Source organism: Pimephales promelas, chromosome 9 (assembly GCF_988280905.1).
Source record: "Pimephales promelas chromosome 9, fPimPro1.hap1.1, whole genome shotgun sequence".
In the NCBI taxonomy this organism is placed as follows: domain Eukaryota; kingdom Metazoa; phylum Chordata; class Actinopteri; order Cypriniformes; family Leuciscidae; genus Pimephales; species Pimephales promelas.
In genome coordinates this window covers 24,900,052-24,927,619 of record NC_142777.1, presented here as the reverse complement: position 1 = coordinate 24,927,619, position 27,568 = coordinate 24,900,052, and the positions used below count along the sequence as shown (strand labels likewise).

General features: G+C 35.5%; 1 protein-coding gene across 3 annotated transcripts in view; it reads right to left on the bottom strand.

Annotated features, from left to right (window-relative positions):
• LOC120474316 (teneurin-3) overlaps positions 1-27,568 on the bottom strand; it is a 120,241-nt gene that overhangs the window by 43,826 nt on the left and 48,847 nt on the right. For all 3 annotated transcript variants that reach the window (XM_039664478.2, XM_039664479.2, XM_039664480.2), the window contains exons 4-12: positions 21,241-21,415; positions 15,083-15,321; positions 13,840-13,959; positions 9,824-10,038; positions 8,808-9,015; positions 7,994-8,095; positions 7,237-7,431; positions 5,521-5,721; positions 633-818 (exon numbers count right to left, since the gene is read on the bottom strand). In XM_039664478.2, coding sequence (XP_039520412.2) covers positions 633-818; positions 5,521-5,721; positions 7,237-7,431; positions 7,994-8,095; positions 8,808-9,015; positions 9,824-10,038; positions 13,840-13,959; positions 15,083-15,321; positions 21,241-21,415 — 1,641 coding nt within the window. The remainder of the gene's footprint in view (positions 1-632; positions 819-5,520; positions 5,722-7,236; positions 7,432-7,993; positions 8,096-8,807; positions 9,016-9,823; positions 10,039-13,839; positions 13,960-15,082; positions 15,322-21,240; positions 21,416-27,568) is intronic.

Sequence of the window (27,568 nt, the reverse complement as noted above, 5' to 3'; positions counted from 1 at the left end):
TTATTTATATAAAAACATCAACCATCACCATGACTTGTGAGCTTTTACTCTACACAATCTCTAACTAAGACCGACTAAAAAATATTTAGCCAATTATTTTTACAGTACCATTCAATAGTTTGAGAAGACAAGACTAAAGGATTTTTAATGAAAATCTCTTACTCACCAAAGCTGTAATTATTTGATCAAAAATACATTAAAAACAGTATTGCGAAATATTATTGCAATTGAAAATTAAATATTTATATTTTGATGTATTTTAAAATGTAAAATATTCCTGTGATGGCAAAGCTGAATTTTCAGCATTACTCCAGTCTTCAGTGTCACATGATCCTTCAGAAATCATTCTAATTTGCTGATTTTGTGAAACATTTTTATTATTATCAATGTTGAATTTTTATTTTATTTTACTATTTCAGGATGCTTTGATGAATGGAAAGATTTACTTATGATGCCGAACTTTGGAATGGTATTGTATATTCACTAAAGAAATCTAACCTTGTGTATACCATAGCATAAGATATATATATATATATATATATATATATATATATATATATATATATATATATATATATATATATTTAAAGCTAATCTAACAAAATACAAGGTTCACAACAAGGTTAACTCACCGATATTGCAGTTTTCTCCCGTCCAACCTTGGTGACACTCACACTTCCCCTTTCGACACATGCCGTGTTCACCACAGTGAGCCTGACAATCCTCCTGTTCACACCCTGCCCCTGACCAGCCGTCCACACATCGGCACACACCTCCACTACACACGCCGTGAGGACGGCAATCCGTTGCACATAATTCTGAAACAAGCAACGGTGTTTTTTATATATAGTTTATAAAACAACAATACACCTGAAGCATTTTTTGTACAGTCACACATCTTGCATTAGTACATTTACATATCTTATGCCATTAAAATAATTATTATGGATGTAGAGTCAGATACTTGTACATTAGATTTTGATATTCCTTGATGCATTTTAATGTTGGATGTACAAAGACACGTTTATCTGAATAGTTGCTTCTTAACTTAACGTTCATTAAATTTAAATTTTTGTTCAACACGCATTTAAATTTCATGCACAAAATAAGTTTGAGATCAAACATTAATTTGTGGATGCATGTAGTACAATTGTGGTTCCCCTGTTGAAGATCCCTGATCAACATGTTGCTACATCTGCTTTGGCAAAAGAAAGAAATGTAATTTCTTTCACAACAGCATGCTGAATTATAACTGCTATGACTGAATGCATCTTTGCCACTCTAATTCTCACTGCTGGATTGTATTTGAATGCTGGGAAACAAAATTGGTGGTAATCCTTTGATAGTTTTGTGCTAAAGCCAATGCACAATGGCTCTGAACTTGTCATCTTACAAGCTGCGACTGTTAACATTTTAGGAGCTCTCCAGAGTATCCATCAACAAATACATGTACACACACAAATTCACACAAGACTTTTTGTCTTGTGCATATTTTCAAGGACAAATGACTAACAAAATTACACCATGTTGCATTTCTGTTATAATAACATTTAGTGCCTTTATAAATGTCTTAATATAATTCACTCTATTTCATCTAGGAGAAAATGTAGCCTAAAAGACTCATTTGATTTGAATGTTCAACTTCAAGGCAACATGGGATTATATTTTCTTTAATAATTTGAATTTTAAATTATGGTGTGGCTACATGGCAAAACCCGTTTATGGATGGTATATTTAATAGATAATTACTTCAATAAGGTATAACCATATTCTGCAAGTGTCAGCAAATATTGTGCACTGTGTTATTCTAGAGAGACATTTCAAATTAGGAAGACTTGGTTCCATATATGTTGCTTGAACAACTTCATTACTCAGTTTATATTATACATTCAATTTACATCACCTTAAAATTTCCCAGTGGGATGCAAACTATTAAACTAAATGAATTAACATGCACAAAGTAGAGTTATCTGCATGTCTGTTTCCAGTCGAACAACGATCTGCATGAATTAAAACAACCTACAGGTCAAGACAAGACTGTAATATTACATCTGTATGCATAAGACAACATAAGGCATTCAATTTTTAAGTATGTATTTTCTGCATAAATTCATACAAATCAGGGAGTGTCTAAAATGAGCTAGATATTCAGCTATGGAATTATTAAGGTTAGAGATCCACTTTTCAGACATGCAACCAGAATGCAATGTGAAGGACCATCTAAATGCATATGATGACAGGTAAAGAGAAGCTTTAACCTGGATTGCCCCATCCACCTTCATTTCAACTAATCATTATGTTCTAATATCAATACAGTAAAGTGAAGTAAGATATGGGGAACCACTATTTCAAATGTGTTAACATTTTCAGTTTTTGTTTTCTCAATAAAGTCAGACAATTCAGGTAATGTCTGCCTTGAGTTAGAGATCCAGCTATTGGAATAAGGCTCAAGGCTGAGACCAGGTAGCACTGTGCATCTAAACACGTCTAATGCTAGATAACAAGGGCAACTTAGACCTGGCTTTGCCTCATCCACCATTTCAACTAATCATTATGTCCTTAGAACTCACCTCAACGACTCCTAAAAACAGCCAAATAACACCACCCGGGGCAATTTTGGCCATAATCGAGCCAATTTATCATTGGAGAGAAATTCCACTGGTGAATTTTCTTCACCACTGCCCAAGGCAACCTTTCAGGCAAGATCAGAATTGGTCTTCAATTAAGCCATTTCTTTGTCAAGCAACTTTTAGAGTAGGAAGAAAGTCTTCTTGACAAATAAATGACGGCTAAAAAACCTCAGGGAAACGTAAGTAAAATCTCTCTGAAGAGCCTCTTTGCTGCCCCCCTCAAGAGAAATTGTTTTATTCAATTGCAAGACCTTGGAGGGTCTGATTAGGTGGTGCCGGCTCTCTGGAATATTAAGTTGCTCCAAAAGGGTGAAGGGGTGGTTGATTTTTGTCAATCTTTTTTTACGGCCTTCTTTTTCTACACCAGTCGATGTAATCAATTTTTCATTAGCGGCAAGGTGTTTATCTGTTTTTAGCACTTCCAGGTTCCAGCGGGAGGCGGGTCGATCCACGCCACACACACACGTTAATTAAAGTTTATTTAATTGAGGTGGAACAGTGGAGGTAATGAAGAGACAAAACCCCAACTGTGCAAGCAAGTGGACTCCCATTGCTCCCATGGCCAGAGCTGCAGCTAAGTGGCTCGATGCTAAGCTCACCAAACACTCAAGAAGAAAGTAATGGCTTAGTTCTTTTACTACTTTTATATTCAATAGAAGCTAAAAGTTCAAATGAAACATTTCTGTTTAGCAGTTTTGCTATATTTAATTGCTAATGAAAATCCTTGATAAAATTAAATTACAAAAAGGATATGGAAGCATTACCAAAGTTGTATATGAATATAGAAGTAAACCAATATACACATTAGATAGATTTTTTTTTTTTAATTGACTGATTAAATGCGACTGTTAAGACATTTATACTGTTCCAAAAAAATATAATAAATCATTTTCTTTTGAACTTTCAATTCATCAAATAATCCTACTTGAACAGCAAATCACCATATTAGAATGATTTCTGAAGGATCATGTTACACTGAAGACTGGAGTAATAACACTAAATCCGCTTTGCCATCACAGGAATTAATTACATTTTAAAAATTTTTCAAATGGAAAGCTATATTAAAATGTAATAATATTTCACAATATTATTATTGTCACTTTACTTTTGATCAAATAAATGTAAGAAACTTCTTTCAAAAACATTAATACCCAAACATTTAATGAGTGTCAGTGTTGGGGTGTATTCACACCAGGAAAGTCCGATAGTTGGCCCGGACCAAATATTATTTATTTATTTTTTTTGGTACGGTTCGCTTTCGCACTGCTCTTTTTGCTAATGTAAACCAAAATTTGTGAACAAAACCACACGTGTGCTAAGGTTGTCCATTCATTGGACAAGGATTCTCAAGTAGGGAAATCAGGAAGTGCAAAAAAGGCTCAGCATGGAGATATTTCGTACTGCAATATTTGTTCTTTTACTAATTTTGTGTTATTCTGTACAAACGCAATATGAAGAAACTAATGAGTATCATAAGGTACAATGTCATCTATACAATCGCCTTTGTTTGCGCTTTGATGCTGGTAACGTTTCTGAGCTCGCTCCAAAAGTATGCTGTGCTGTGTCTCTCCTGGTCTCGCCATGTTTACTTCAGGTATACTGCAGGCGGATTTTTGTATGCGCCGAGAAGTTTCTCTACTCAAAAGACCAAGATTCCTTGCGAATAGAACATGCGCAGAACACAAATCACTATGGGGATATGGCGATACGTGCTTACATGACCAAAAATTCGGGTTAGAAAAGGGTATAATATCCCAGTTTTTAAAATCCGGGATATGAGCATCTTCGGGTTTTTGCCGGTGTTTACATGGCCGTTCGCGATGGGGTTATTGCTAATATCCCGGTTTTGAATGGGTTATTGGATGCATGTAAACATAGTTAGTGGTACTGCGCAGAAGACGGATAAGGTATAAAGTTTTCATTCATAGAGAATGTAGTAGGCTACAACAGACCACTTACCCATATCGCAACTCTGACTACGGAAGCCTGTTAACTCAAAGGCGCAGTGCTTTCTTGCAATTGGGTCGGTTCATGTTCACACCGTAAACGAACCATACCAGACTTCGTTTGGAACCGTACCGAGACCACCTCTTCAGCTGGGTCTCGGTTCGGTTGTTTGGTCCACACCCGAGTTCGATTGCTGTATTCACACCTGCCCAAAAGGTCTGTGCCAAGGGGAAAAACGAACAAGAGTTCGATTCAATCGAACCAAACAAGGCAGGTGTGAATACACCCATAATATAACTTTAGTTCACAGATGAACAGAAGATTTATTTTCGTACTGTAACATGTCGAGCACATTAAATTGAGTCTGTGGTGATTTCTGTTTTGTTATAACACTTTTTGATAACTGCAGCACCACATTTATTGTTCTCTTCACATTAACATTTCACAAAATTCCCCTATTCCAAAACCACAGGCACTTTTGAGAGCATAATTCCCAAAACATTCTCTGAAGAAACAGCCTGACAGTTGCATTTCTTTTTCTTTTTCACCAATTACTCACAGGCATCACCAAGGGACTGTAACATATGGAAGTTCTCTCAGCTTCCGTAAGATTAGCGTGGAGTGTGTGCGTCATGGCTACAGGAAATGCTAACTTGATTGAAAGGTTACTCACAACAGGCTAATCAAACTAGAAACATAAACAATAGTGTCCCTAACAGCACCCGGTGTGAGGAGAATGTTAGAGCATAGACACACAACGATTTTCTATAATGATGATTCAATTACCTACAGTGGGGTGCAAAAAGTCTAAGACCACACTGAAAAGATCATTTTCAAATCTTGGAATTTAACAAAATGTTTTAGAGTTGTCAAACAAAACTTCCAATCTCTAATAAAGCCTTATTTAAAGTTATTTAAAGCAAAATCAGTGAACCAGTGGTACCTGTAGAGCAGTCAGGGCCAGTCCAGTTGGCATCACAGGTGCAGGTGCTGGTCTCACTTTGGAATGAGCCATGGCCAGAGCAGTGTTCTAAACACACAGAGAGTTGCGTCTCACAGTTCGATCCGGTCCAGCCTGAGGTACAGTGGCACTGACCATGGAGACAGGAGCCATGGCCCGAACAGGATGGCTCCAAACAGTCCACTGTGGAAAACAATATTGTTTTTAGACCCCTTTTTTGAAGAGTTACCTTTACATTTTTCCGAAGACTTTTAAACAACAGTTCACAAAATAGTGTTTAGTTGTTCAGCGGATGTATGAAATCAGTTACCCAGATCACATTTTCAATATACACGTCTTTTAAAATCCATTTATTTATCATTTAAAACGTGTGATGTACAATTCTTGTTGAGACTAGAACAGAGGTACTAATTGGATTCAATGATACTGTTTGAGGTTGCAATTTTGAAGAAAATAACAGATACTGTCTCTTGTCTTTGTGTGAACACTGTTTCTCATTGCTTGAGTTTGAATGTTTGGTCATCAACCTCATGTTGTTCCAAATCTTTTTTGAAGAATGTTTTAACTGTTTTTGTGCATAATAATAAAAGTCAGTGGCATCTAAAATGGCACATTGACTTTCATTGAATGGACAGAAAAACACAGAGACATTTTTCAAAATATATTTAATGTTCCACAGAAGAAAGAAAGTCATACAGGTAACATCATGGGTGAGTAAATGATGACAGACTTTTCATTTTGGGGTGAACTATCCCTTTAAATATCTGTTAAAGTCAACAGGTAACGCAAACGCATCAAGCTGTTTTGAAAAACACACATATCAAGATTAATATCAGACCTCTTTGTAGGTTTTAATTGGCAATGAACTAAATGTGAATGCAGCTACATTTTTATTTGTAATTTTGTTATTTCTAAAGCCAATCATTTTGTCTTTATTATTACTTTATAATAACTGCAGCATAAAGGCCCCGATATACTTCAATAGTCAAAGAGCGTACTGATTTGACGTCATTTGGTCATATAGATATACAGTATATGCATTTGCTTTCAAAAGCGTATTAAACAATCTATTCCCAGTCTCTCTTTTCAGCTGTCTCACTAGGTCTTTCTCTCTCTTCTCGACCTTGTTAAGGCGAGTTACTCATTCAGTTCAATGACAATTATAACATTGGTCAAGTGACCCAAACATAGACATCTATATGTTCATTCCAAAGACTATTGAATGTGGATCAATACACTCAAAAGCAAAGCAAGAGGAAAGGAATCAAAAGACAGGAAATATTTGTGTGCATGTAAGGGGTATTTTCTTGGCTGTCTTCCTTATCTCAATCCCACATATAGAATCCATTTCAGTCAGTGGGTGCTGTTAAATGGTGTGGCTAATTTATCACAACAAAACCCAGTCTTTAAGTCAGTACACTCATCCACGTAATTATCTGCTCGGTGGTGTTGCAAAAAGCGTTCTCCCTTAACTACAATGAGCTACATGTGTTGCAGTTTCTTTACATAACTACTCCACTCCACTCCGTTTCGAGCAATAGATTTAGGTTTTGTTAAAGTCGATGTAAATATTATGAATTTAAAGGCTTGTACAGATTAACCAAAATGCTGCGCATTGCCTTGTCATGTGTAACTGTATATTGCTCGAAATAAACAAATAAATAAATAAATAAATAAATAACTACTAAAATAACTTACCTTGATCACAGTTGTCACCTTTAAAGCCTGGGTTACACATACAGGAGCCTGTAACACAAATGCCATGACCCCCACACTGGACGTCCATACACTGACCACTGGGCACGTCACATTCAATCCCTTTCCATCCACTGTAGCACTGGCAGCGACCACCGTTGTAATGACCATTGCCGCTGCACAACACTGGGCACGCCGCTAATAGAGTGAAAAAAATTAGTTCGAAGGATAAAGGTAAACCACAGATGGAAGAAACTCACAAAACATGCCCAGGATGTCTTACTTTTGGGGTTGTTTTGTAATTTCAAAGTTATCACAACATTTTTTCTTTTGTCAAATCAACTTAAATAATTTTATTTAGTTCAGATAACTTATTATTTTGAGTTTCTAATGATTAAATCAATCTCCTTCATTTTTTCCAGTTCAATCAACTTAAAATTTTAAGGCAACCAGGTTAATTATTTTTTAAGTTAAACCAACAATATTTTTTTACAGTGTAGTCACTAAATTTGGCCGATCTCACGAACCAATCGCAATTTAATGAAATAAAACCATAAAAGGTGCCACAGACGAACATTTAAACAATAGAGATGAGGATTTTGCAAAATGTCTTTTTACAAAATAATATCTTTCTTTCTTTTTTTCTATCTTTTTATTTTGTGGTTAAATATGACCCCAACATGTTCTTTTGTCAGGTATTATGACATTCACCCTTACAGTAAAAAAAAAAAAAAACATCATTACAACAACATACACACACCTCTCGAGCAATATGGTCCTAGGAATCCTGGGAAGCAATTACATGTGCCTGAAACACATTCTCCATTGCCATAGCAATTGTGTGGGCATTCCATGACCGACTCTGCACAAAGAAGATCAGATAATAAAATTGTAATTTATCTGTGCCAAATTAACTGCATTTTTACACAGGTTTGTAACAGCTTTGTATTTTTGGTATAAAAAGGCAACGTAATTGTCGTAAAACACTACTGGAGTGTCTTTAAGAATTATAAAGAGTCTCTTTGGAAGTTGCCTACTGAATTTCCACTTAATAAATACAAGTATAAATAATTGAAAAGGCAAGTACATTCCTTTGCTGTAAACAAAAGCAGATCCTCCTCATGACCGCACAACATACAAAATAAATTCATATTTGAAGATAAAAAACAAACAGCTCAGCAGCTCAAGGTTTAGAGATTTAGTCTGTTGGCCTCCATATTCCCTGGCCTGACAGAAAGAGATAGCGGCAGAATCAAACTTATTGATTAGCCAACAACTCAGGGCATGCTTCTGCACGCCTCATTATCACTGCTGCGCTCTCACAGGCACTTGGGTGCAAGACAGAAATATAAAAAGGCCATTTGAAGGCACCTCTAAAAGCGTGTTACAGTGACCCAATTGCTCTGTCGAGCATCACATTACATAATGTTAGGTATGAAATTACATTTTCAGCTTTGGTGCAAAAAAAAAAGCAGGAAACAAAATAACAAGCCACTCTCGGCAGTGCATAAACAAAGACGTATATGTACTCAATCGCATGATGTTACACGGTTATATTACATGTGCTAGCTCACCTAGAACTATTGTGTTGTATGAAACGGGTTCTACAGTGCGGCCATCATTGTAAAAGGCCAGGTGCCACACACCGGTGTGCAGGTACTGAATAAAGCCCGCCTGCTGAACGCTGACCAGAACCTCCAGTCGATCCCTGAGCTCCGGATCCAACTGAACTCGCTCTGGTGAGATGAGCCTACTGCCATCCAGAAGCTCCACAAAGTCGTACTGAAACGAACACAATTACATTTGATGGTTATAATTCAGCAGTTGCCAAAAGCACTACAACAAAGTAAAAAGGCAAATTTAATATCCAGACACCATGACATTTAAGCTGCCATTTACCCTGTCTGGTCCAAAAATATCATCAGAAGAAATGTTTTCAAACAGACAGGAAATGGGCATTTTTTAATTAATTAATTTGGCAACACAGAGTGTATTATCCACCAGAACTTCCAGTACTTCAAACAGAACATTAAAATAAATAGATAGCCCAACCAATCCAAGTGTCTAAATGAAAGTTTCTCCAATTGATTTCCTACTAGTCAGCTACAAAAAGCAATAAGGAGACATATGGCAAATTGGGAATAGCACTCAATAAGCTTGCTTTAGTTTATTGTGAATGGCTTTGGGGACACATTGATTGAACATCTACAATAAGTTGGACAGTTTTCCTCAGCACTCACGAAAGATGCCGCTTTTATTGGCAGCTGTGAGTGTTAAACACCCAGCCAATCACTGAGACAGAGAGAACATGTCTTTCTGTTGGAGGAGTTTGTTTTGTTTTGCCTTGATTAAAGTAGCGTCTTGTGGAAAACCTTTGACTCCTTTGTCTCTTGTTTTATATTAAATAGCTTCAGTCAATACTTCGCAAACAACAGCTTATATAACTGCAAACTAATCAAGCCAATTCATTCACTTTGGAAGATAAAAAAAGAAAAAAACTCTTTTTGTTTAAATAACTTATTACAAAAACAAATTTTAGTTACTTACGACTTATTTAAGGTTAAGTTTGAAGACTTTGATATAGTTTTACCTGTGTGTGTGAGGGTGGAAGACCCCTCCTCCCATAGACTCCAATCAGGGCGTTTTTCTGAATGGAAATATTAAACTTGAGGAAGTGGGGTTGTTGAATGAGAAGTCTGGACCTCCAGAAAACACCTGGTGGAACAGCATGTGCTACCTGCTGACCCAACTCCACCTGCCCTGTGTCCAATGTGGCGTTATATTGCAGCATCACTCCTACCCTTCCTGCGAGCAGACACATATTAACAATTTTAACACGTCAATAACTAAAGAAGTATTTGATATAGAAAATTAAATGATATTTTGATATACAACCTTTAAAACGCTTGGGTTACGTTTTTTACTCAGAAAACATTAATATGATAAAAAATGACAAAAAAAAACTGAAAATGTGTAATGATTAAAATATATAACATAAGCAGCACACCTGTTCCAAATATTAATAATATTGAGAAATGTTTTTTTTTTTTTGAATTGTGGCTACATAATATTGATCCCACAAGTCCAGAAAACGGTTCCATTCATATTATTATATTATTTGAAGTTTATTTACAGTACACTGATAAAATGAAGATACTTTAGTGTTGGGTACTTGTATAGCATTTTTATTTATTTCATGTTTGTCTGCGCAAAGTTGATTCATGACAACAAACCTAGTCAAATACCATTCTTTTCTAAAGCAGTCAAGATTCTTGTTTAGCCTGGTCCAATTTGACAATCATTAACCCATCTGATAGATTCAATTAAGAATCAAAAGAAATTTGCATTAAAATATGTTTTCATTTTTACTGTATGTTCAGATATAAATGGGCTTTTCAATGTTTTTTTTATTTATTTTTTTTTATTTTATCCAGATGAAAGTCTCTAAATGTCAAACATTACTCTAAAACTTGCAGTAGGCATTTGCCATGCTCTTTCATACTCTCCAACGGCTTTCAATATAAGACAGTTGACAGAGTTTATACAACACAGGCAGACATCTTTATATAACACTTCAGAAAGAGGCAGTTAGTCAATTAAATGAACACAATTTAACATGGCAGCTTGGCATTCGGAGTGAGGAAATAGTATTTTATTGGTTGGCTTCAAACTGATTCTTTCTAAACATGGTAATTAGGGCAAAGCCAGCACAGTGGGTGCTATTCTTTGGAGACTGCCACTCCTCAAGTTAAAGATAGTTTGTTAAAAGATGTTACATTAACAACCTTTTTTAACTAATTGTGTCCATCAGGAATTGCTTGGATTGTAAAAAAAAAAAAAAAAGTCAGCTGCAGACTAGAATGGATGGACCAATGTGATGAGCTGTCATTGGTGGTTGATTTAAATGACTTTATATCTCTGAAGACTAAAATTGCATCTTTTAATATCATTTCATTATTTAATGTTATGTATCTGTTTTATTATTCTTTATTAGTATTCATAATCAGTTGTATTATGGAGTTTAGCGACAATAGATTGTATGGACACATGTGCTTTAGGATCATATTTTAGACACAGGGAGGGGAGCTGGGAGAGTTATAGATTTTGCTTAGAGGTATGTGTGCAATATAACATGTTCCACTATATGTGTACAGTTGGCATTTTCAAATGATGCAAATGTACCACTAATGTATACACCAAGGGATAGTTTCTTAATATGGAAAGTGGATTGTGCCATGTGTAAGCATAAGGTATACGACAATTCACCATGACGTCACAGCAATAATAGACCTTCTTCCGGGTGGCAAAAGCCGAAGCGTCCCTATGGCAACACTAGTAAATTGCTTGGAGGGAGACACACCGTCGGCAGTAGTCTAATCTACATTTCAACAGTTGATTCAAAAACAGACGTGGTGGAAATTCAGACATAGTTAACATGATCATTAGAGCTTATTTTTTGATCTAGAGACGTGCACTCCCAAAGCACTAGACCGCGGCGCGGGACTAGATCTGATGGCCGAGTGCGAGCACGGGCACTCGGCCGGTAATGCATTCACTCTGTGTGTGTGGATTGCGGGAGAATAAAACGATTCGCCGGACTCCCGCAAACTAGAAATATCTATGAATAAAAACTAATACATTTTTATTCATCTGTTGCAGAAAAGCAACACGAACAACTAAAACAAAATAGAAATGATTAATATGGCAGAGGATGTTTTTATAACATGACTGCAGCGAAGAGCGATGTAGGCTACGTTAGATAATCACAGAAATGTGTGGATTTATTGGACGCAATGGCCAATCAGAAGCATTTACGATAGACTCACCGCTCAAAACTGACTTTTTGTTCAGTGCTGAATTCTACATGCTGGCAAATCCTCTAATTATAACAAACAACTGTATTATGGAAGATTTATTGTGCAGTCAGCTTCATTGATAATAACAGAGATGTGTGATCGCGATGAACTGATGTCAGCTTTTTTAGGAGCGCGCATTCAGTCATGCCAAACCATGCACGCAACCTGCTTGTTTTTATGTCATAATAACAGTGGCTTGTGTGTTAATGCTTTAATAACAAATAGTTTATCGGGAGCATTTATGCTGATGTGTATAATGGCGACACGTAGGCTAACTTGAAAGTATTTGGAGGTACAGAAAAAAAGTCTATTTGTGGGCGGCAGCGGGACAAAACATGCACTAGTTTTGACGACGTCCACTCGCTTTAAGCACCTCACCCACAGGTTCCGCTTGATAGATTTACTTTTTTCTTAAGAAAATCGATAAAAACCCTACACCTTTTGCTGTATATCTGGCGGCGCAACCTCCAACACAACACGATTTCGCCATCGTTTCAACAACAATGATTTTAAATATGTAACTGTTCAGTTGCCGGCTGGATCTCTTCAGTTAGTCAATAGAAGCCGCTCGCGTTCTGCCACCCGGAAGTATCGCGGTGCCTATTGTTTACAAACATTATGAAATGCCCTATACATTCCATTTTACATAAGCAACATGTTTTGCTTCCTTACAAGGATGTTGTAAGTCCCAGAGTGGTGTATATGAGCTCAATCCTCACTGTATTGACTGTATTGAAACATACAGGCATATAATAATATTTGAGAAAAGCATGATTTTTAATATCTACAGTATCATAAATTCAACTTCATATCTCACAATGTGACTTCAAACTGTATCTCTCAACTGCAACTTTCTTATAATTGTGACTATATCTCACAATTTGACCTTCTATCTTTAAAATGCAACTTTGTTTCTTGAAATTGTGACTTTACATCTCACAATGTGATTTTAGATCTCTCAACTGCAACTTCCTTTCTTGTAATTGTGACTGTATATCTCGCAATGAGACTATATCTCTCAACTGCAGCATTGTTAGACACAATTACATGAGACAATGTTTCAATTGTGACATAGTTACATATATGACAAGAATCAATGTGACAATACAGGTAACTCTGTGGCAAATCGTTTCTTTTAATTTTGACTGTATATCTCACAATTTGACTTTCAAAAGCAACATTGTTTCTGGTAATTGTTACTTTATATCTCACAATATGGCTTTCTATCTCTCAAATATTGTTTCTTTTAATTGTTACTTTATATCTCAAAATTGTACTTTCTATTTTTCAAATTCAACATGGTCTCTTGTACTATATTTCACAATGTGGCTTTCTGTCTCTCAAATATTGTTTCTTTTAATTGTTACTTTATATCTTAAAATTTTACTTTCTATTATTCAAATTCAACATTGTCTCTTGTAATTGTGACTTTATGTAAAAACAGATGTAATCTCACATGTGACTATTTATTGCAATTGTGAATATTTCTCATAGTGACTCTCACATTTGTGACTTTATTTCTCAAAACTGACTGCATGTGTCAATTGACGTTATACAGCATCTCAAATGTTAACACAAAAATGGGTACTATACTGTACTAAGAACAAGAAATTGAAAAGAAAACACCTCTCAATAATTAACATGCTGCTTGACTGCAATGTATGAAATGTATATATTTAAATATCTCATAGAAATGTGAAAATGCTGTTCTGTGATTGAAAGGTCATTGATTTCGGCCTTGAAATGTTACCATCTGCAGAAATTGCAGTCACAGTGTTGGTCGGGAACGTCACTGGTTTGGCTTGTCCATTCTCAAAGGCGTGATTATCCACATCCTTCAGTTTCCAGTTCAGGCCAAGTACATGCATGGCTGCGACAGAAAGCAATCAGGATCATGAAACGGAACAGCAGGCACATATCATGTCATGCGACATTCTCATTTGCAAAAAGACATAGTTCAAAAGCTGTTGAAAGCCATTTTAAAAGGTGATTTGCACTCTCTTTCACGCATGTGTTGAACACAAGCACAGTGCATTAAAAAAAGAAAACCTCTCCCTCATTAGAATCTGCTCTGAATAGTGCACAACGTCTTTTTTGCTGTTTGAAAACATTTTATTTGAATTATCGCTGCATGGGGTCTTGAAAACTGTTTTGAATACACTTCAGATTAGCTTTTAGCTTGTTACTGAAAACTGCTTGCTGAGGAAATTAAATCAGATTCCAGTGATTAAAAAGGAAAAAAAAGAGGGGAAAATAATCAAAAACCTGAAGATCAAAACCTGTTATATAATACAAGAATTCCTCTCATCCTCCTTGCTACTCTCCTCTCTAAATCGTCTCTTTACTCCATTCTCTCTTTAAAACATCCTCTTCCTCATGCACTGCTGTTAAATCTTAGGCAAACACTTTCTAGTTTTTTTTTTTTACATTTTTTTAACCGCGCTCTGTGTGTGAAAACAGCAAGGGAAAAGTCTCCTTCAAAGTTCACAGCGAGGGAGCTTGCTGAGGAGGCAACGCTTCACACACCTCTCTTCCTCTCGGTTTGATCTTTGGAGGGATGAGTGTTTCTAACAGGCCTTCAGCAGGGGGGAGGAGCCTCCAACTGCGGCAAATAACTCACAGTGGGGAAACAATGTTAAGAAATCTGAGAGAATAAAAAAAAAATTGAGGTTATAATGTTTGTAAGGGCTAACTGAGTGAATATAGATTGCTGCAGACAATAAGCAAGATCAGTTCATGTTGCTTTTGCTTAGCAGCACTTATTAGTCACTAAATTGATGTATTTTTCTAGTATGTGTGTGTGAATTCCTAGTGAGACCGGGAGACTATTCAGAGCAGAGCACCAGGTGTTTTGGCCACAGATGAAGGTTGGGGAAGAAAAACTCTACCAGATGAGCTATTTCGCTATATCTCTGATGGGGGCAGGCTTTATAAAACAGCTCACACCTGAGTACCTCATGGTCACATAAGCTAGACACACGTCCCACAATTACCTATGCAGTAGCACAGCAGAATTGACAGCAGGGTGGCCACTCCTACGGCACTGAGAGCGGTGCATTTCCACGAACAGCGTTTAGGCGACTTGTTAAATTTGAATGCACCCCTTGATAGTGTGTTGCGGGTTAAAGGACGGGCTGGCGGAGAGTAGACTGCCCCGGTCGCCATGGTGTAACCGGGATTAGGAGTTGTGAAGAGAGATGTGGTGCCTGTTCCAGTCTTAAGCAGGAAGTGTCTAGGGAAAGTAGATAAAACATGGGATGATGAAATATAAAAACAATAACTTTGCCGAACATTTTGAGAACTTTAAAATTAAACCTTTTTCCTTGACGCATCACTATTGTTTTGTCCTTGGTTGTCATTGCAATGTTATGTTTACAGATCAGTGCCTTTCCTCATAAAATTAATGTATCCAATGATGGGCTATGATGGGAAGAAGCACACAAAGTCAAGTCAAAGTGAAAAGTGGTTAACTGAACTCTAGATTCTATGATAAGAAACATAACCATTATAATATGTATGAATCAGCATTTGTTGGCAGTGTTTTGCTCTGCTTTTCATCAGTGGCGCTCCACCGCTGCCAAATCTTCCGCGCCACAGCAAAATAAATCATACTTTACCTAGGCTGTGAGTGAGTTTGCTGTCTGATTTAAATGTGACGAGAACACAGTATACCACAAAATAAAGGCAAAGAAAAAATGCATTTTGAGCTCGAAATTGGTCATAAAAAGCTCACAAACCTATACATATATATGGAACATCCCTTTTATATGTCGACTGGGATCGGAATCAGATGATTTTCCATGATCGACCCGGACCCAGCCAGTCAGTCTCAACTCTTACCGATTCCGAGCCGGTCCAGTATGCAGCCCATTCTCACTCTTCTCTCCGAGGCACCTCATCTCACTCACTTGTCTCATTCGCTTCGGTTAAATAGTGCTTGTATTGTGCATAATTTTACAATTCCTGCAGGTTTCGTGCTTACACCAAAAGCATGCGCACCATTCATGCATATAAATGAAGACAGAAGCTGCCTCAGTCACTTGTTAAGCAGCTTGTGAGTCGCCAAGTAACACAAATTAGTGACTTACTGCGCTTAAATGGTCAAATACACAGTGCAGTCAGTTTTGGAACCCAATTAGTTGAGAAATATAACGAAAGTTGTGTAAAAGTATATGGGATCCGTGCATAAACTCTTAAAGTGACGGCAGTCTAATATTCCTGTTAATGTGTCATGTTGACAAAAAGTCGACATGTTTGTTACTATATGTAAGCATGAATCTGTACTTAATTTTTACAATAAAGACTATTGAGTGTTATTTTACATTTTGATTACTTTAATTTCTGTAGTTTAGTATCTGAATATACTGTATGCAGACCTGAAAAAACTTAAAGCTGTGTTAATTTTACATATCTCTTTATTCTGTTGCATTTGTTTGTGTTGTTGTTTGAAATGTGTGTATTTGTTCTTATTAAACTACTGTATTTTTACTTGTTTTTTAATGAAAATGAAATTTTACATTGAAGAAAAGAAACTCTCCTGCTACTAACAGCATTACTCTTTAAAGGTTTAAACTTCAACAGTCAAGCAAAACAGGTGCTTGTTCTTTTGTGGAAATTTCAATACAGGCCAAGTTTTAAGATGCCTGCTTTTCATTCAGAAGGACTCCATTGTAATACTTCTACTTTATAATCTGCACGGTTATGAGCTGCTGCCATGACTCCAAACACACACGCACACACACATTTTTCACAAGGGCTCAGATAGGTTCCGGGCCACTGCACACTGAATGAGGTGCATTTAAAAGCCTTCACAAACGATTAACAAATACACTGACAGTGTGCCGTTTTGAGGCCAAACAATCCATAATTGATTAGCAGGAGTGTGACGGCAGCTAGAGAAAATGACTAAACTAATCCTCATCGCCCCTTTTTATAGGGTGTGAGAGTGTTGTTCGTATTAGGACTACTAAGAAGTAACTTCACCCCAAAGAGATTTTTGTACTTGTACAATCTGATTCTCTGTCAGCACCCCACCTTTCCTTGTCATCGGGTTGACGCTTGGAATACTGCGGTGCCAATGAAGAGGCCCAACAAAAGAAAAAGAGACGATTTGGAGGTTGAAAGAGAAACTGCAAACAAAAGAATAAAGGTCCTTTTCTAGCATAATCTGATATATAATGATGGCCGGATTAGCTAGGCTAAGGAAAAGAGTGGGCTTTTCAAAGGACCACTTGTTGACTTAAATAGTTTAAACTTTTGAGTTTATTTGTGAAAAGAGAATGTGACTGGTGACAAAGTGGAATACGATATTAAAGTGAAGACAAAGCCTCATAGATTTTTTTTTTTTTTTAATGTGTGGAATCGCACAGATCCTCTCAATTCCATATAGGACTCGAGCATCCTCTTTGAGGCGGAAGCATCTGCCACCTCAGTAGGGGTCTGGGAGCAGCAGGTGCCTCTCTAGCACTCGGCAGAGTGGCGGTATTTTAAGACGCTCCCTGGAGGTTTCTGCGCCACTGCCATTTTAGGACAGTCCCTTTCTGTTGGCATGTAAAGATCAGAGTCTTTGTGACAGACAGCGGAGTGGAAAGTTTTCAAGATAACGTGCTAAGAAAGGTAGAGTAGTGAGAAAAGGAGACTTGATGGATTGGCGTATGGCATGGAGAAAAGAGAGGAAGCTGAAGGAAGAGAGAGGTAGAAGAGGAATTCTACTGGGATCATTAATAACAGAAGAAGACTGTTTTCTGCCTAGATCTAGATTAAAAAAATCACTTGACGTGATTGCAAAAGAACATATCTATCTAGAGTCTGTTTTTTGTTGCTGTTTATTTCCTCTCCACAAAGGAGCACAACAGCTGTGGTGCGAAAAAGATTACTAAGTCTGTTATTAACAAAAGTGTACAGTGCAACTGCAGGAAAGCCTCTCCATTAAATGCTATTTCATAAAGAAAAAAAATAATGGCTAAGTTATTATTATTATTTGAAGAAAGAGCTAATTTTGAATTGATTTACAAAAAAAAAAAATTACAATTCCTAACCTAAAAGTGACATTTAGTAGAGATTAGAGGCAAAGGCGTCATGTTTCATTGGAAATTAAAAAAAAAAAAAAAAAAAAAAAAACAGGCATTATGTTGAAATTCCAAAAAAAAGAAAATCCTCATTAAATTGCAGGCCAAGGCGATTGTAAAATGAAATTAAATTTGATTTGATTCATTCACTAAAGATGATCCACTCTACATTTATTTTTTTACAATGACAACCCATTCCTCTATATCTCACGACTGCTTTATTCATACCAGGTTAACTTAATTTATTAGTTTAGTGTATTCTTGTCTACAAACATCGTGATCATTTTAAGACAGGGCGCAACAGTGAATACATACATTGTTGTTTATTGTTACTTTATAAACCAGGGAGAATATAACATAACAATAACAAATTATAACATGTAGTGTTTGAAATTGTTATATCATAACATATTTCAGTTGTACATGTTCAGTATCTGTTAGCGACTTGTTGTGTCTAATGTGACATTTAATGGTACATACGAAAAAAAAAAAGTTGCATAGTTCGCCAGTGCTAGGCTAGCGCGAGTCAAAAAAACAGTTTTACCCGTTTACCCGGTTCACAGTACACCAAAAACAAATAAATTATAATAAAAGACTATCGATGAAAAAGTCTATTGAGAGAATAATGTTGGAAATCAAACTACCCTTTCATCGCATTGCAATAGTTACACTTTGTTCCACTTCCCTATATTTATTAGCACAGTCTACAGCAGGGGTGGAGTGATATGTAGTTACCTAGGCAACCGAGAGAGGTAGTGAGAGAGAGAGGTAGTACATGTAGTCCTAACTGTAGCGCGCTTCAGACTGAGTTTACTTTTCGGAGCAGTACTACTAACCGGAGCAAAGTAAAATTAAATTTTTTTGAAACCCACTGGCACACATTTTTGTGATGATAACAGTTTAAACAGTTGAAAGCTGTGATTCGTTTCGTTTAACCTTTCGAGTGGGTGGCAGCTCAGGCTCCTGGGGGTATATGCAGGGTTACATAAACTGTGCCATTATGCCATTATCCGCAAGATAGCTACCAGAAAAGATTTAACTCTTTCATGCTATATAAAGTTATTAATGCTGGACATAGTTTATATATATATATATATATATATATATATATATATAGTGAGGTGGTGGTGGGGAGTGGAGTTCAAATCTGTGGAGGCATTTTTCTGAAACTGACATAATGTTTTCACAATATAATATTTTATCAACTTAGTCTAAATACATTTCTTGAATGAATTGATTTAGCTTTCAACTATTAATACTATTCTTATGAAGAAATACACATTTTCTTTCTCCACTACTTCGTCATTTAATTATGTGTTTGCATATAATTTAATGTATACCAGAAATGTTGACTTGCACATGGTGACTTTTGTTTTGGCTAATAAAGTCTATTTCCAATGTTTTTGCATTTCTATTCGGCCTCTGCAGGTCCCAGTCTACTGGGACCCTTCCCTTCAGCCTTTTGAAGTGAAAATGCTGATTGTAGCACTAAGAAATCTGCATAAGGGTGGGGAAAATCTATGATGCAGTACATTACTATTATTTACACTGTGTCTATTATGAACAAAGGCTGAATTTAGTAAAGGACGTCATCCTTTTATGAACACTTTTGCACATTCAACTCCTTAATTAATAACAAAAACTTTCTTATAATTAAACAATAAACAGGTTTAGAGACAATGCCCACTATTACAACAAGAACAAATGTATTTTTTACAGACAAATGCTTTTGATTGTGTATTTATATCTGAAGAAGATAAGACTATCATGACATATTTATTTATGCTTGATATGAAACTCATGTCATCCATAAGTAAATTCAATCTGTCAGGTGGATGCTGGGTAGGCAACCTTCAGCTTTAGTAGTACACTTCAAGATATCTTTAGTGACAGCCAGATGCATTACATAAAGCCTTGACTTGGTAGGTTTTACCTTAATATTTCCCCCAAAAATTAGTAGCGAAAAACTGATATGAACTCAATTGGACAATGTATGATAAGAGTATTATTTCTGACACAAATGTAACTAATTGCATTCAGTTATGTGAGTGTGACTTTATTTATATACATAACACAGAGGTTTATTTTGATGAATGTACAAGAGACTGTAAAAGTGACAAAGAGTATTCCTACAGTACATTTTATGTATTGATGATGTGCTAAGATATCATGCTAGCATGTTAACATGCTAAAATGCTCCTGCCACCTAGCTGAGCAAATATGTTATTTTATGAAAAATTTTAAAGCGCACTGAAATGTTCCAATTTTCAATAAAAAAGGCATTTGATACAGTTTCTAAGAAGGTTGAGTGAGAAGTTTGATAAAACAGTGTGAATAGAAAGTCAAAATTATAATGAAGTCAAAAGAAAAGAATAATTAGAGCCATAACCAGACAAGAGAGGTGTGAATGTGTGCAGAGAAGACTGCAACTGAATTGGCTATTTGCGCCACAAAACAATAGAGACAATACACTGAATGGATGCTTAGAAAATAACAATAAACATCTAGCAGTCTTCTCAAAATTAATTAACCTGACATGGTTTTCAAAAAACATTTAATAAAATTCAAAGTTTAAGACATCCTCAGATTTGAAATATAACATGGTCAGGCATGGTTTTGGCTGCAGTGCATTTCTAGATTATTTGAATCAATATATTTCATAAAAATACATTTGTAATAACTTTACAAAACTTTGAAGCTATTTATAACCTTTTCATTATAACAATAATTAAATCAGACTTAACAATAAACCTTGTCTACTTTGAAATGAGACCATATTTATGTTTTATGTGCAATGGGTTCATGAACTGTATCTGTTTTCGTTTGGGTATGCCATTTCTTGGGATTCTTTCAAAAGCGGGTGTTAGCAAAGGCTAACAGGTTAAGATGCATTTAGGATCAAATGCATACAGCACATATGTGTTGTATATGTATTAGATATTATAAATCAGCATCTGAATTCACTCACTTATTCTTTCACTCCTTCCCCGTTTATTACACTGTGTTATTGACTATATAGAGAATACTGAATTTAGTAAGTGAATCCATCCAAACACAGCAGATAACTGTGTAAAAACAAGTACCTGTTCTCCAAGCCCACGTTGCTACCCAGAACCCAGTTTTCTTGCAGCTGCACACATTCAGATGCGCTCTGAAGCTCCGTCGGCTGGTTGGCCAGTGATTGGTTGAGGGAGGTGATTGACGGATGCTGCTTGTGATGATGTGGAGCAGGTGGCAGAGGGGGCGGTCCTGCTTGCTCTATTGGAAGAGGAGAAGCAGAGTATTAGTGGAGCTTGTTACAGAATTCTGCTTTACGCAAAGCGCGGGCGGATTCTGTGCCTGTTCCAGATTGGATGGGGTTAAATAGAATTCTTTGGTTCTTTGAACAACTAAAATCTTCATTCTCCATCCTGATTTATTTAAGAGAGACAGAGGAGATGCTTAACACTATGAAAATCACATGGTTCAAGGCAAAAAATGTGATTTCATTTAGTGAAAAAAAGAGTACTGAATGTGTTGAGGATTGCAGGTACCAGCCTGCCAATTTTGAGTAACAGAAAAAATATTACTATTATTTTAATTTCTTTAATTATAACACTTTATTTACATATACTGTGTGCCTATAACTTCAAAATGTAGAACATGTCTAAACTACTTTTTTTAATTGACTTAAAAAGAAATGATAAAGAAAAAGCATCCATAGCATAAGGATAAATGTCCTACATCTTGGCTGCAAGTTTTTGTACAGAAAAATAAATTAATTTAGCATATACTGCATGGCCAGTAAAGGTGAATATGACTCAGATCGCAGCAGTGTAAATGTACAACTTACAAAGACTTGAAATTGAGTAGCAATAGTGCTCACCGACATTTATGACAGAACAAACGTAAGTCTCCGCAGGCCGTTGCCGGGGAGCAGATGTTTTATAATGGGCTCTAAAACTGAACGCTTCACGTTTGATTACAGCCAGAGAGAGACTCTCGTTTAACTAATGACCGGAACCTCCATTAGGACGGCAGGAAAAAAACAGGTTTTCTCATTTCACTCCAAGCTGGGTAATTGCCCCCCAAAATGACACTGTGTGATTATCTCACTGTCCCATCCTGCCGCCGTGCTGACAGGTCTGTTTCCATCTGACTACGGGTGTTCAAACATATGCTGTCACACACTAGACGGTGACAGGGATGTACTGCTCGGGCAAGCCACAAAAATGCAATATTTGCCTTTATTATGATGCAAAAAATCACCAAGAGGAATAAACTATGTGAAGCATGATGGAATAATTTGCTTTCCTTTTCTCTCTTTCTTTTCTTTTACAAACAATACTTTATTTAAATGTCAAAATGGCAGTGGCAGTAATCAAAACATACTTTATAATCTATTATTACCATTTCAATTGCATAAATCACAAAATGAAAAGCCAGATTTCTTTTTTTCGGACATCACATACTATTGATTCGTTTTGCACAATATACCGGTATCACAATACCCTGTTATTAAAAATGGTACAATACAACTTTTTATTGCAGGTACTTTAGAAAATGACAGCATTCTAATAAGAGCCAAAGCAAAAATACATCTGCAAAGCGCATTGCGGATTAAAGACATTTTAGAGCAACAACAAAAAAAACATGCATGCAAGAGAAAATAAAGTGCTGGATGTGTTTGGTGTTAAAAATAGTTAAGCACAATAAGGCTTGAAAAAAGAACTCTATACACTTCTGTGATCAGACCTGAAGTGCACACACAGAATGCCAACTTTCAGACAAGCAATGTGATCGCAAATTTAATTCTCATTCATGGGTTATTGTGCTTGAATTATCAAAAATGTCAAAATGCACATAATGGTGAGTACTCACATAAACACAATATGGGAATTACTTCAGTGAACATAAACAGTTGAGAAAGAATGAAATGTGTATTATATTGGATCCATGCAGGTCTTAAAGTGACAGTAACCTAATAAACCTGCTGCTGTTCAAGTAATTCATTTTAATCAAACAACATAACAAAATAGAAAATCACCCACTGCCTGACTGAATAACTTTGTAGATAAACAAATCAGTGTATAGTTCTTTTTTTTTTACATTTAATTAGTTAGTTATGATACTGTTAAATAGACCTAGTGTAGCCTACCAGAGTAACTAAAGCACTGTTTCTTTCTTGTCATATTGTCTGTAATTATAATTATTAATAACAAAGATAAAATAAAACTTAACTAGATTATTAAATAAAATTACAATTAAAAAAAATGCAATGGCTCGTATTGTGAAAAATGTGGTCATATCACCCAACCCTATCTCAACCTGTGAAAGGTTAGTGCATGTGATTGATAACAGTATATAATGTGATTGTTGCAAACATCTCTCTAAGTATGTTTACACTGTGGCATGTAATTCTTTTTTTTTTTTTATAAAGTTGAGGGAATGGTTAAAAAGCAGAGCAATAATGTAATTTTTAGTTTTGTAAAATTAAACAATGCATTGTAAGTTCTGTCATATTATTGAATTACTTTTACTGTTTGTTTTTTTCCGTGGTATCAATTCAATATCGGTATCGAGGTATTTTTAGATTTTAATATCGTGACAACACTACTATGGACTCAAAAATATTTGGACATTTATGCCACATTTAAAATGTAAAATTTATTAGCAAAGATAACACTGCCAAATATAATCACTTAAACTATGTAACGTTGAGCTGTATTTTCAATGGTCAGATTAAAATAAAATAGCTCCTGACCAAACCCATTAAAATATGCAGTGTGTTCACATTACTGAAAGCACATTCTGAGCACACGCAAGGTGTAAACACTAATGTGTTTACATTATTAACTACACAAGTGATTTGTAATACAGACACTGCGCTACAAATAATCATTATCCATCACATTGACAGACTTGGTTGTAATTTTTCCATCATGATCTACTTCAATAAGACATTGATAAAATATCATAACACATTTTTAATGTGACAGTTATATTACAAGAGCTCCTTTATCAAGTGCTTGGTTCTTGGAGACAGAATCTGGAGGTGGTTCTTTGTTATTCTCTCTCTCTCTGTCTCTCTCTCTCTCTCCGGATCCTCACTCACGTGTCTCGCCCAGGCTACTTGGGTCCTTTAAAACTTTATTTTCTTCCCCTTTCTTTACTTTCTAATCCTTATTAGCATCCTTTACTGTGGGAATGTTTATAAAGTAGGGAAACGCAGTAGACCAAACACCTTATATTTATCTATTGAAATAATGGAAAGCATTTTGGAATTATCCTCAATGTTTTTAAAATTCAGTAAATTATGGAAAATGTTCCATTAAATGGTGTTTTCCACTTTGTGTGGACGAGTGTGATTAGATTTATATACAGCCACATTGGAATGCAAATTGTAAATGCTCCAAAATAATATCCAAATATACTATCCTATAAAATAAAAAAAATAAAAAAAAATCATGTCAAAGGCAGATGAACAGCCATAACCAGAAAGTGTCCTCTTTGTTGGCCTTCAATTATATATATATATATATATATATATATATATATATATATATGGTTTGCCCTTTAAAGAGTTATTTTTGTAAAAAGGTCTGATATGCCATTCAGTAAGGGTGCACTAGAAATTTAATTTGATTGTTTTCTTTTTTTCACAAGCAGAAAGCCATAATATGCTTTAGCAAAATGCATCAAACGGCATGATAACAGACAGCAATTAAGCAATTTATTTTGTGAAATTTCCATATTTATTGGAATATTCGTTTAATTAGAATTATTTAAGTTTTGTTTAGGTAAAGTAACACAAATAACGTTCAGTAGCGGCACCACTAGGTAGACCATTTTGTTCGCATAGGCCCATAAAAATCGATACGTGCGACCGTGGAAAATGATTTACGACCACAATGTGTGAGTACACTGTAAAAAATGATTTTTTGGTTAAGTAAATAGTGAAAAAACCCAATGTAATTTACTTGAAAAAGTTAGTTCAGGCAAGAATTTAAAAAACTAAGTAAATTCCATATCAGTACTTATTTCAAGCGAGTATAAATGAAAGTGTAATATCAACTCAATAAAATTAAGTAAAAATTACTCAACTTTTCTGATACTGGGGTTCCCATCATGCACTGGACCTTGAATAATTAATGAGGTTCATTTTTCACTAGTTTCCAGCTGTATTTACACTGTTTTATCATTGATTTTTGTTTTCAGTATTAGTAAATTGCCATTTTGTGACATTTCGAGTAAATTTTTTGCTTAAAACGACACATTCAAACACAAAAACGATCCATCAAATGTTACCACCATTGTGTATTGTCTACCAAGTATTGAGGTGTTTGCATTCACATAAAGCTTAAAGTCTTACATAATGTATATATACATTACTTAGATGATCTAAGTAAAGAACATACTATAAATGACTAATAAAATTCAAGATAATTGTTTTAGTGAAGTGTAATACAAAGGCAAAGGAAATCGGTATTAATCAACCTTTTACAAGCCGAGTTAAAATTACTTATTTTTTGTAAAGTTTACTTAATTCCACATTCCAAGTAAATTTAACTTAAATATTTCTAATTAAAGCTACTGATAAATATGTTTAGGTTTTTACTTGGCAAATCTTTGTAAATTTACTAGCATTTTCTGAGTGAGATCGTTTAGCAAGGTTTTTTCAAGTAAATCCTACTCCAAATTTTTTACAGTGTAACTACAACCTACCATAATCGAAAACGAGACTATAACTAAATAGGGCTGGGCAAAAAAATCGATTTTTCGATTAATCGTTTTTTAAAATGTGTTCGATTCAAAATCGATTCTCAACGGCCGGAATCGATTTTTTCCGTATAAAGGGCTCGCGGACGCGGTGCTGCATCTTCTCGTCTCTCTGCACTAGGCAAGCGCCAAGCGCTGCAGCTGTCGACACACACGCGTTTAGGAGTCGGGACATGACGGAATATTCACTTAACAATCGGGCCAGCATTGCATCGTAACCTATGATCGTAACTAACGTTTATCATTTTCACGTCTTTTTGAGTTTTACAAGCAATGTTAAACCATCCCGTGCTCGCGCACTCTCAGAGATGTCTTTCACTGCGTGCACAGTAACGTTACAGCCTAAATCTGTCTCACAAACAGCTCGCCAGAAACACAAGTTTTATCCCTGGATTATATCACTTTAACAGTTAAAACACGCAACATTATGTCAAAACGCTGGTCTTGGTGAGTAACCTCCTAAAGACAGTCGGTAATGTCTTAAATTAGCATTAAACGTGTGTGACAGAAAGTTAATGAAACAGTAATGGATTCGCGCACTAGTTCTTAAAGTGAACGCAGCCATTTGTGTCAGTCATTAATTCTGTTGTCATAACAACAGAATATAGTATTAATTGTAAGCAATCAGAATTAATAGCATTTGTATTTAATTTAGTCTGGACTAAAAAGACTATCCAGTGTTATTTTACATTGGATTACTTTATTCAGTTTCTGTAGTATTTCTGACATACCCAAAAAAACTACCCCAAAATGTCTCTTAATTTGTGTCTTTATTCTATTGTATTTATTTGTGCTACTTTTTTCAATTTAATTCAAAGATTGAAATCAAGCTTCCATACATAAACTCTTAAAACAAAAATAAACAAAAAAATACATTACCATTTAGGTAAGATCAATGTAAAAAAAAAAGTCTAAATATTTATATATTTATTTATCTTTATCTATCTTAAACATAAAATAACATGATACTGTTTGATCAAGCTGTGCGACTGTTCTGACTTTTTTTGCATATTGCATCAAAATCCTGTTTATTCTCTGTATGCATTTAGTGTACCTAAAATAAAAAGAGTTTTATATACAGGTTTATGGCTCTTAATTTCCTTGTATTAATTAACCACTAGTAAACTTATGTCCACTGTTCTTTTTTATAAATATAGGATTTGTATTACATCTTCATTATAGTCGAATCGAGAATCAAATCAGGAATCGAAAATTGAATCGAGAATCGAAATCGAATCGAACTGAGAGCTTGTGAATCGAAATCGAATCGAAATTGAAATGTGAATTGATACCCAGCTTTATAACTAAATAATAACTAGTCTTGAATGACAAAAGCTATGACGAAAATCTATTGACATTTTCATCAACGAATAAATAAGACAAAAATCTTAGATACTGACGATTTGGGAAACGATCCAGTCAGAACTTGTGTCCCACGTTTGTGACAAATATGCCAACCCGATCTCACGATCAAATCGTACGAATTCGACGAATGATTAAAAAGTGGCTAATTCGTAACAATTCATAAGACCTCATTCGTACGAATTAGTATGATTTTGCTAAATCGTACGTATTTTACGAATTGGCCAATTCGTATGAATTCATACGAATGAACTACCCCTTACCCCGCCCCTAAACCTACCCTTCACGTGG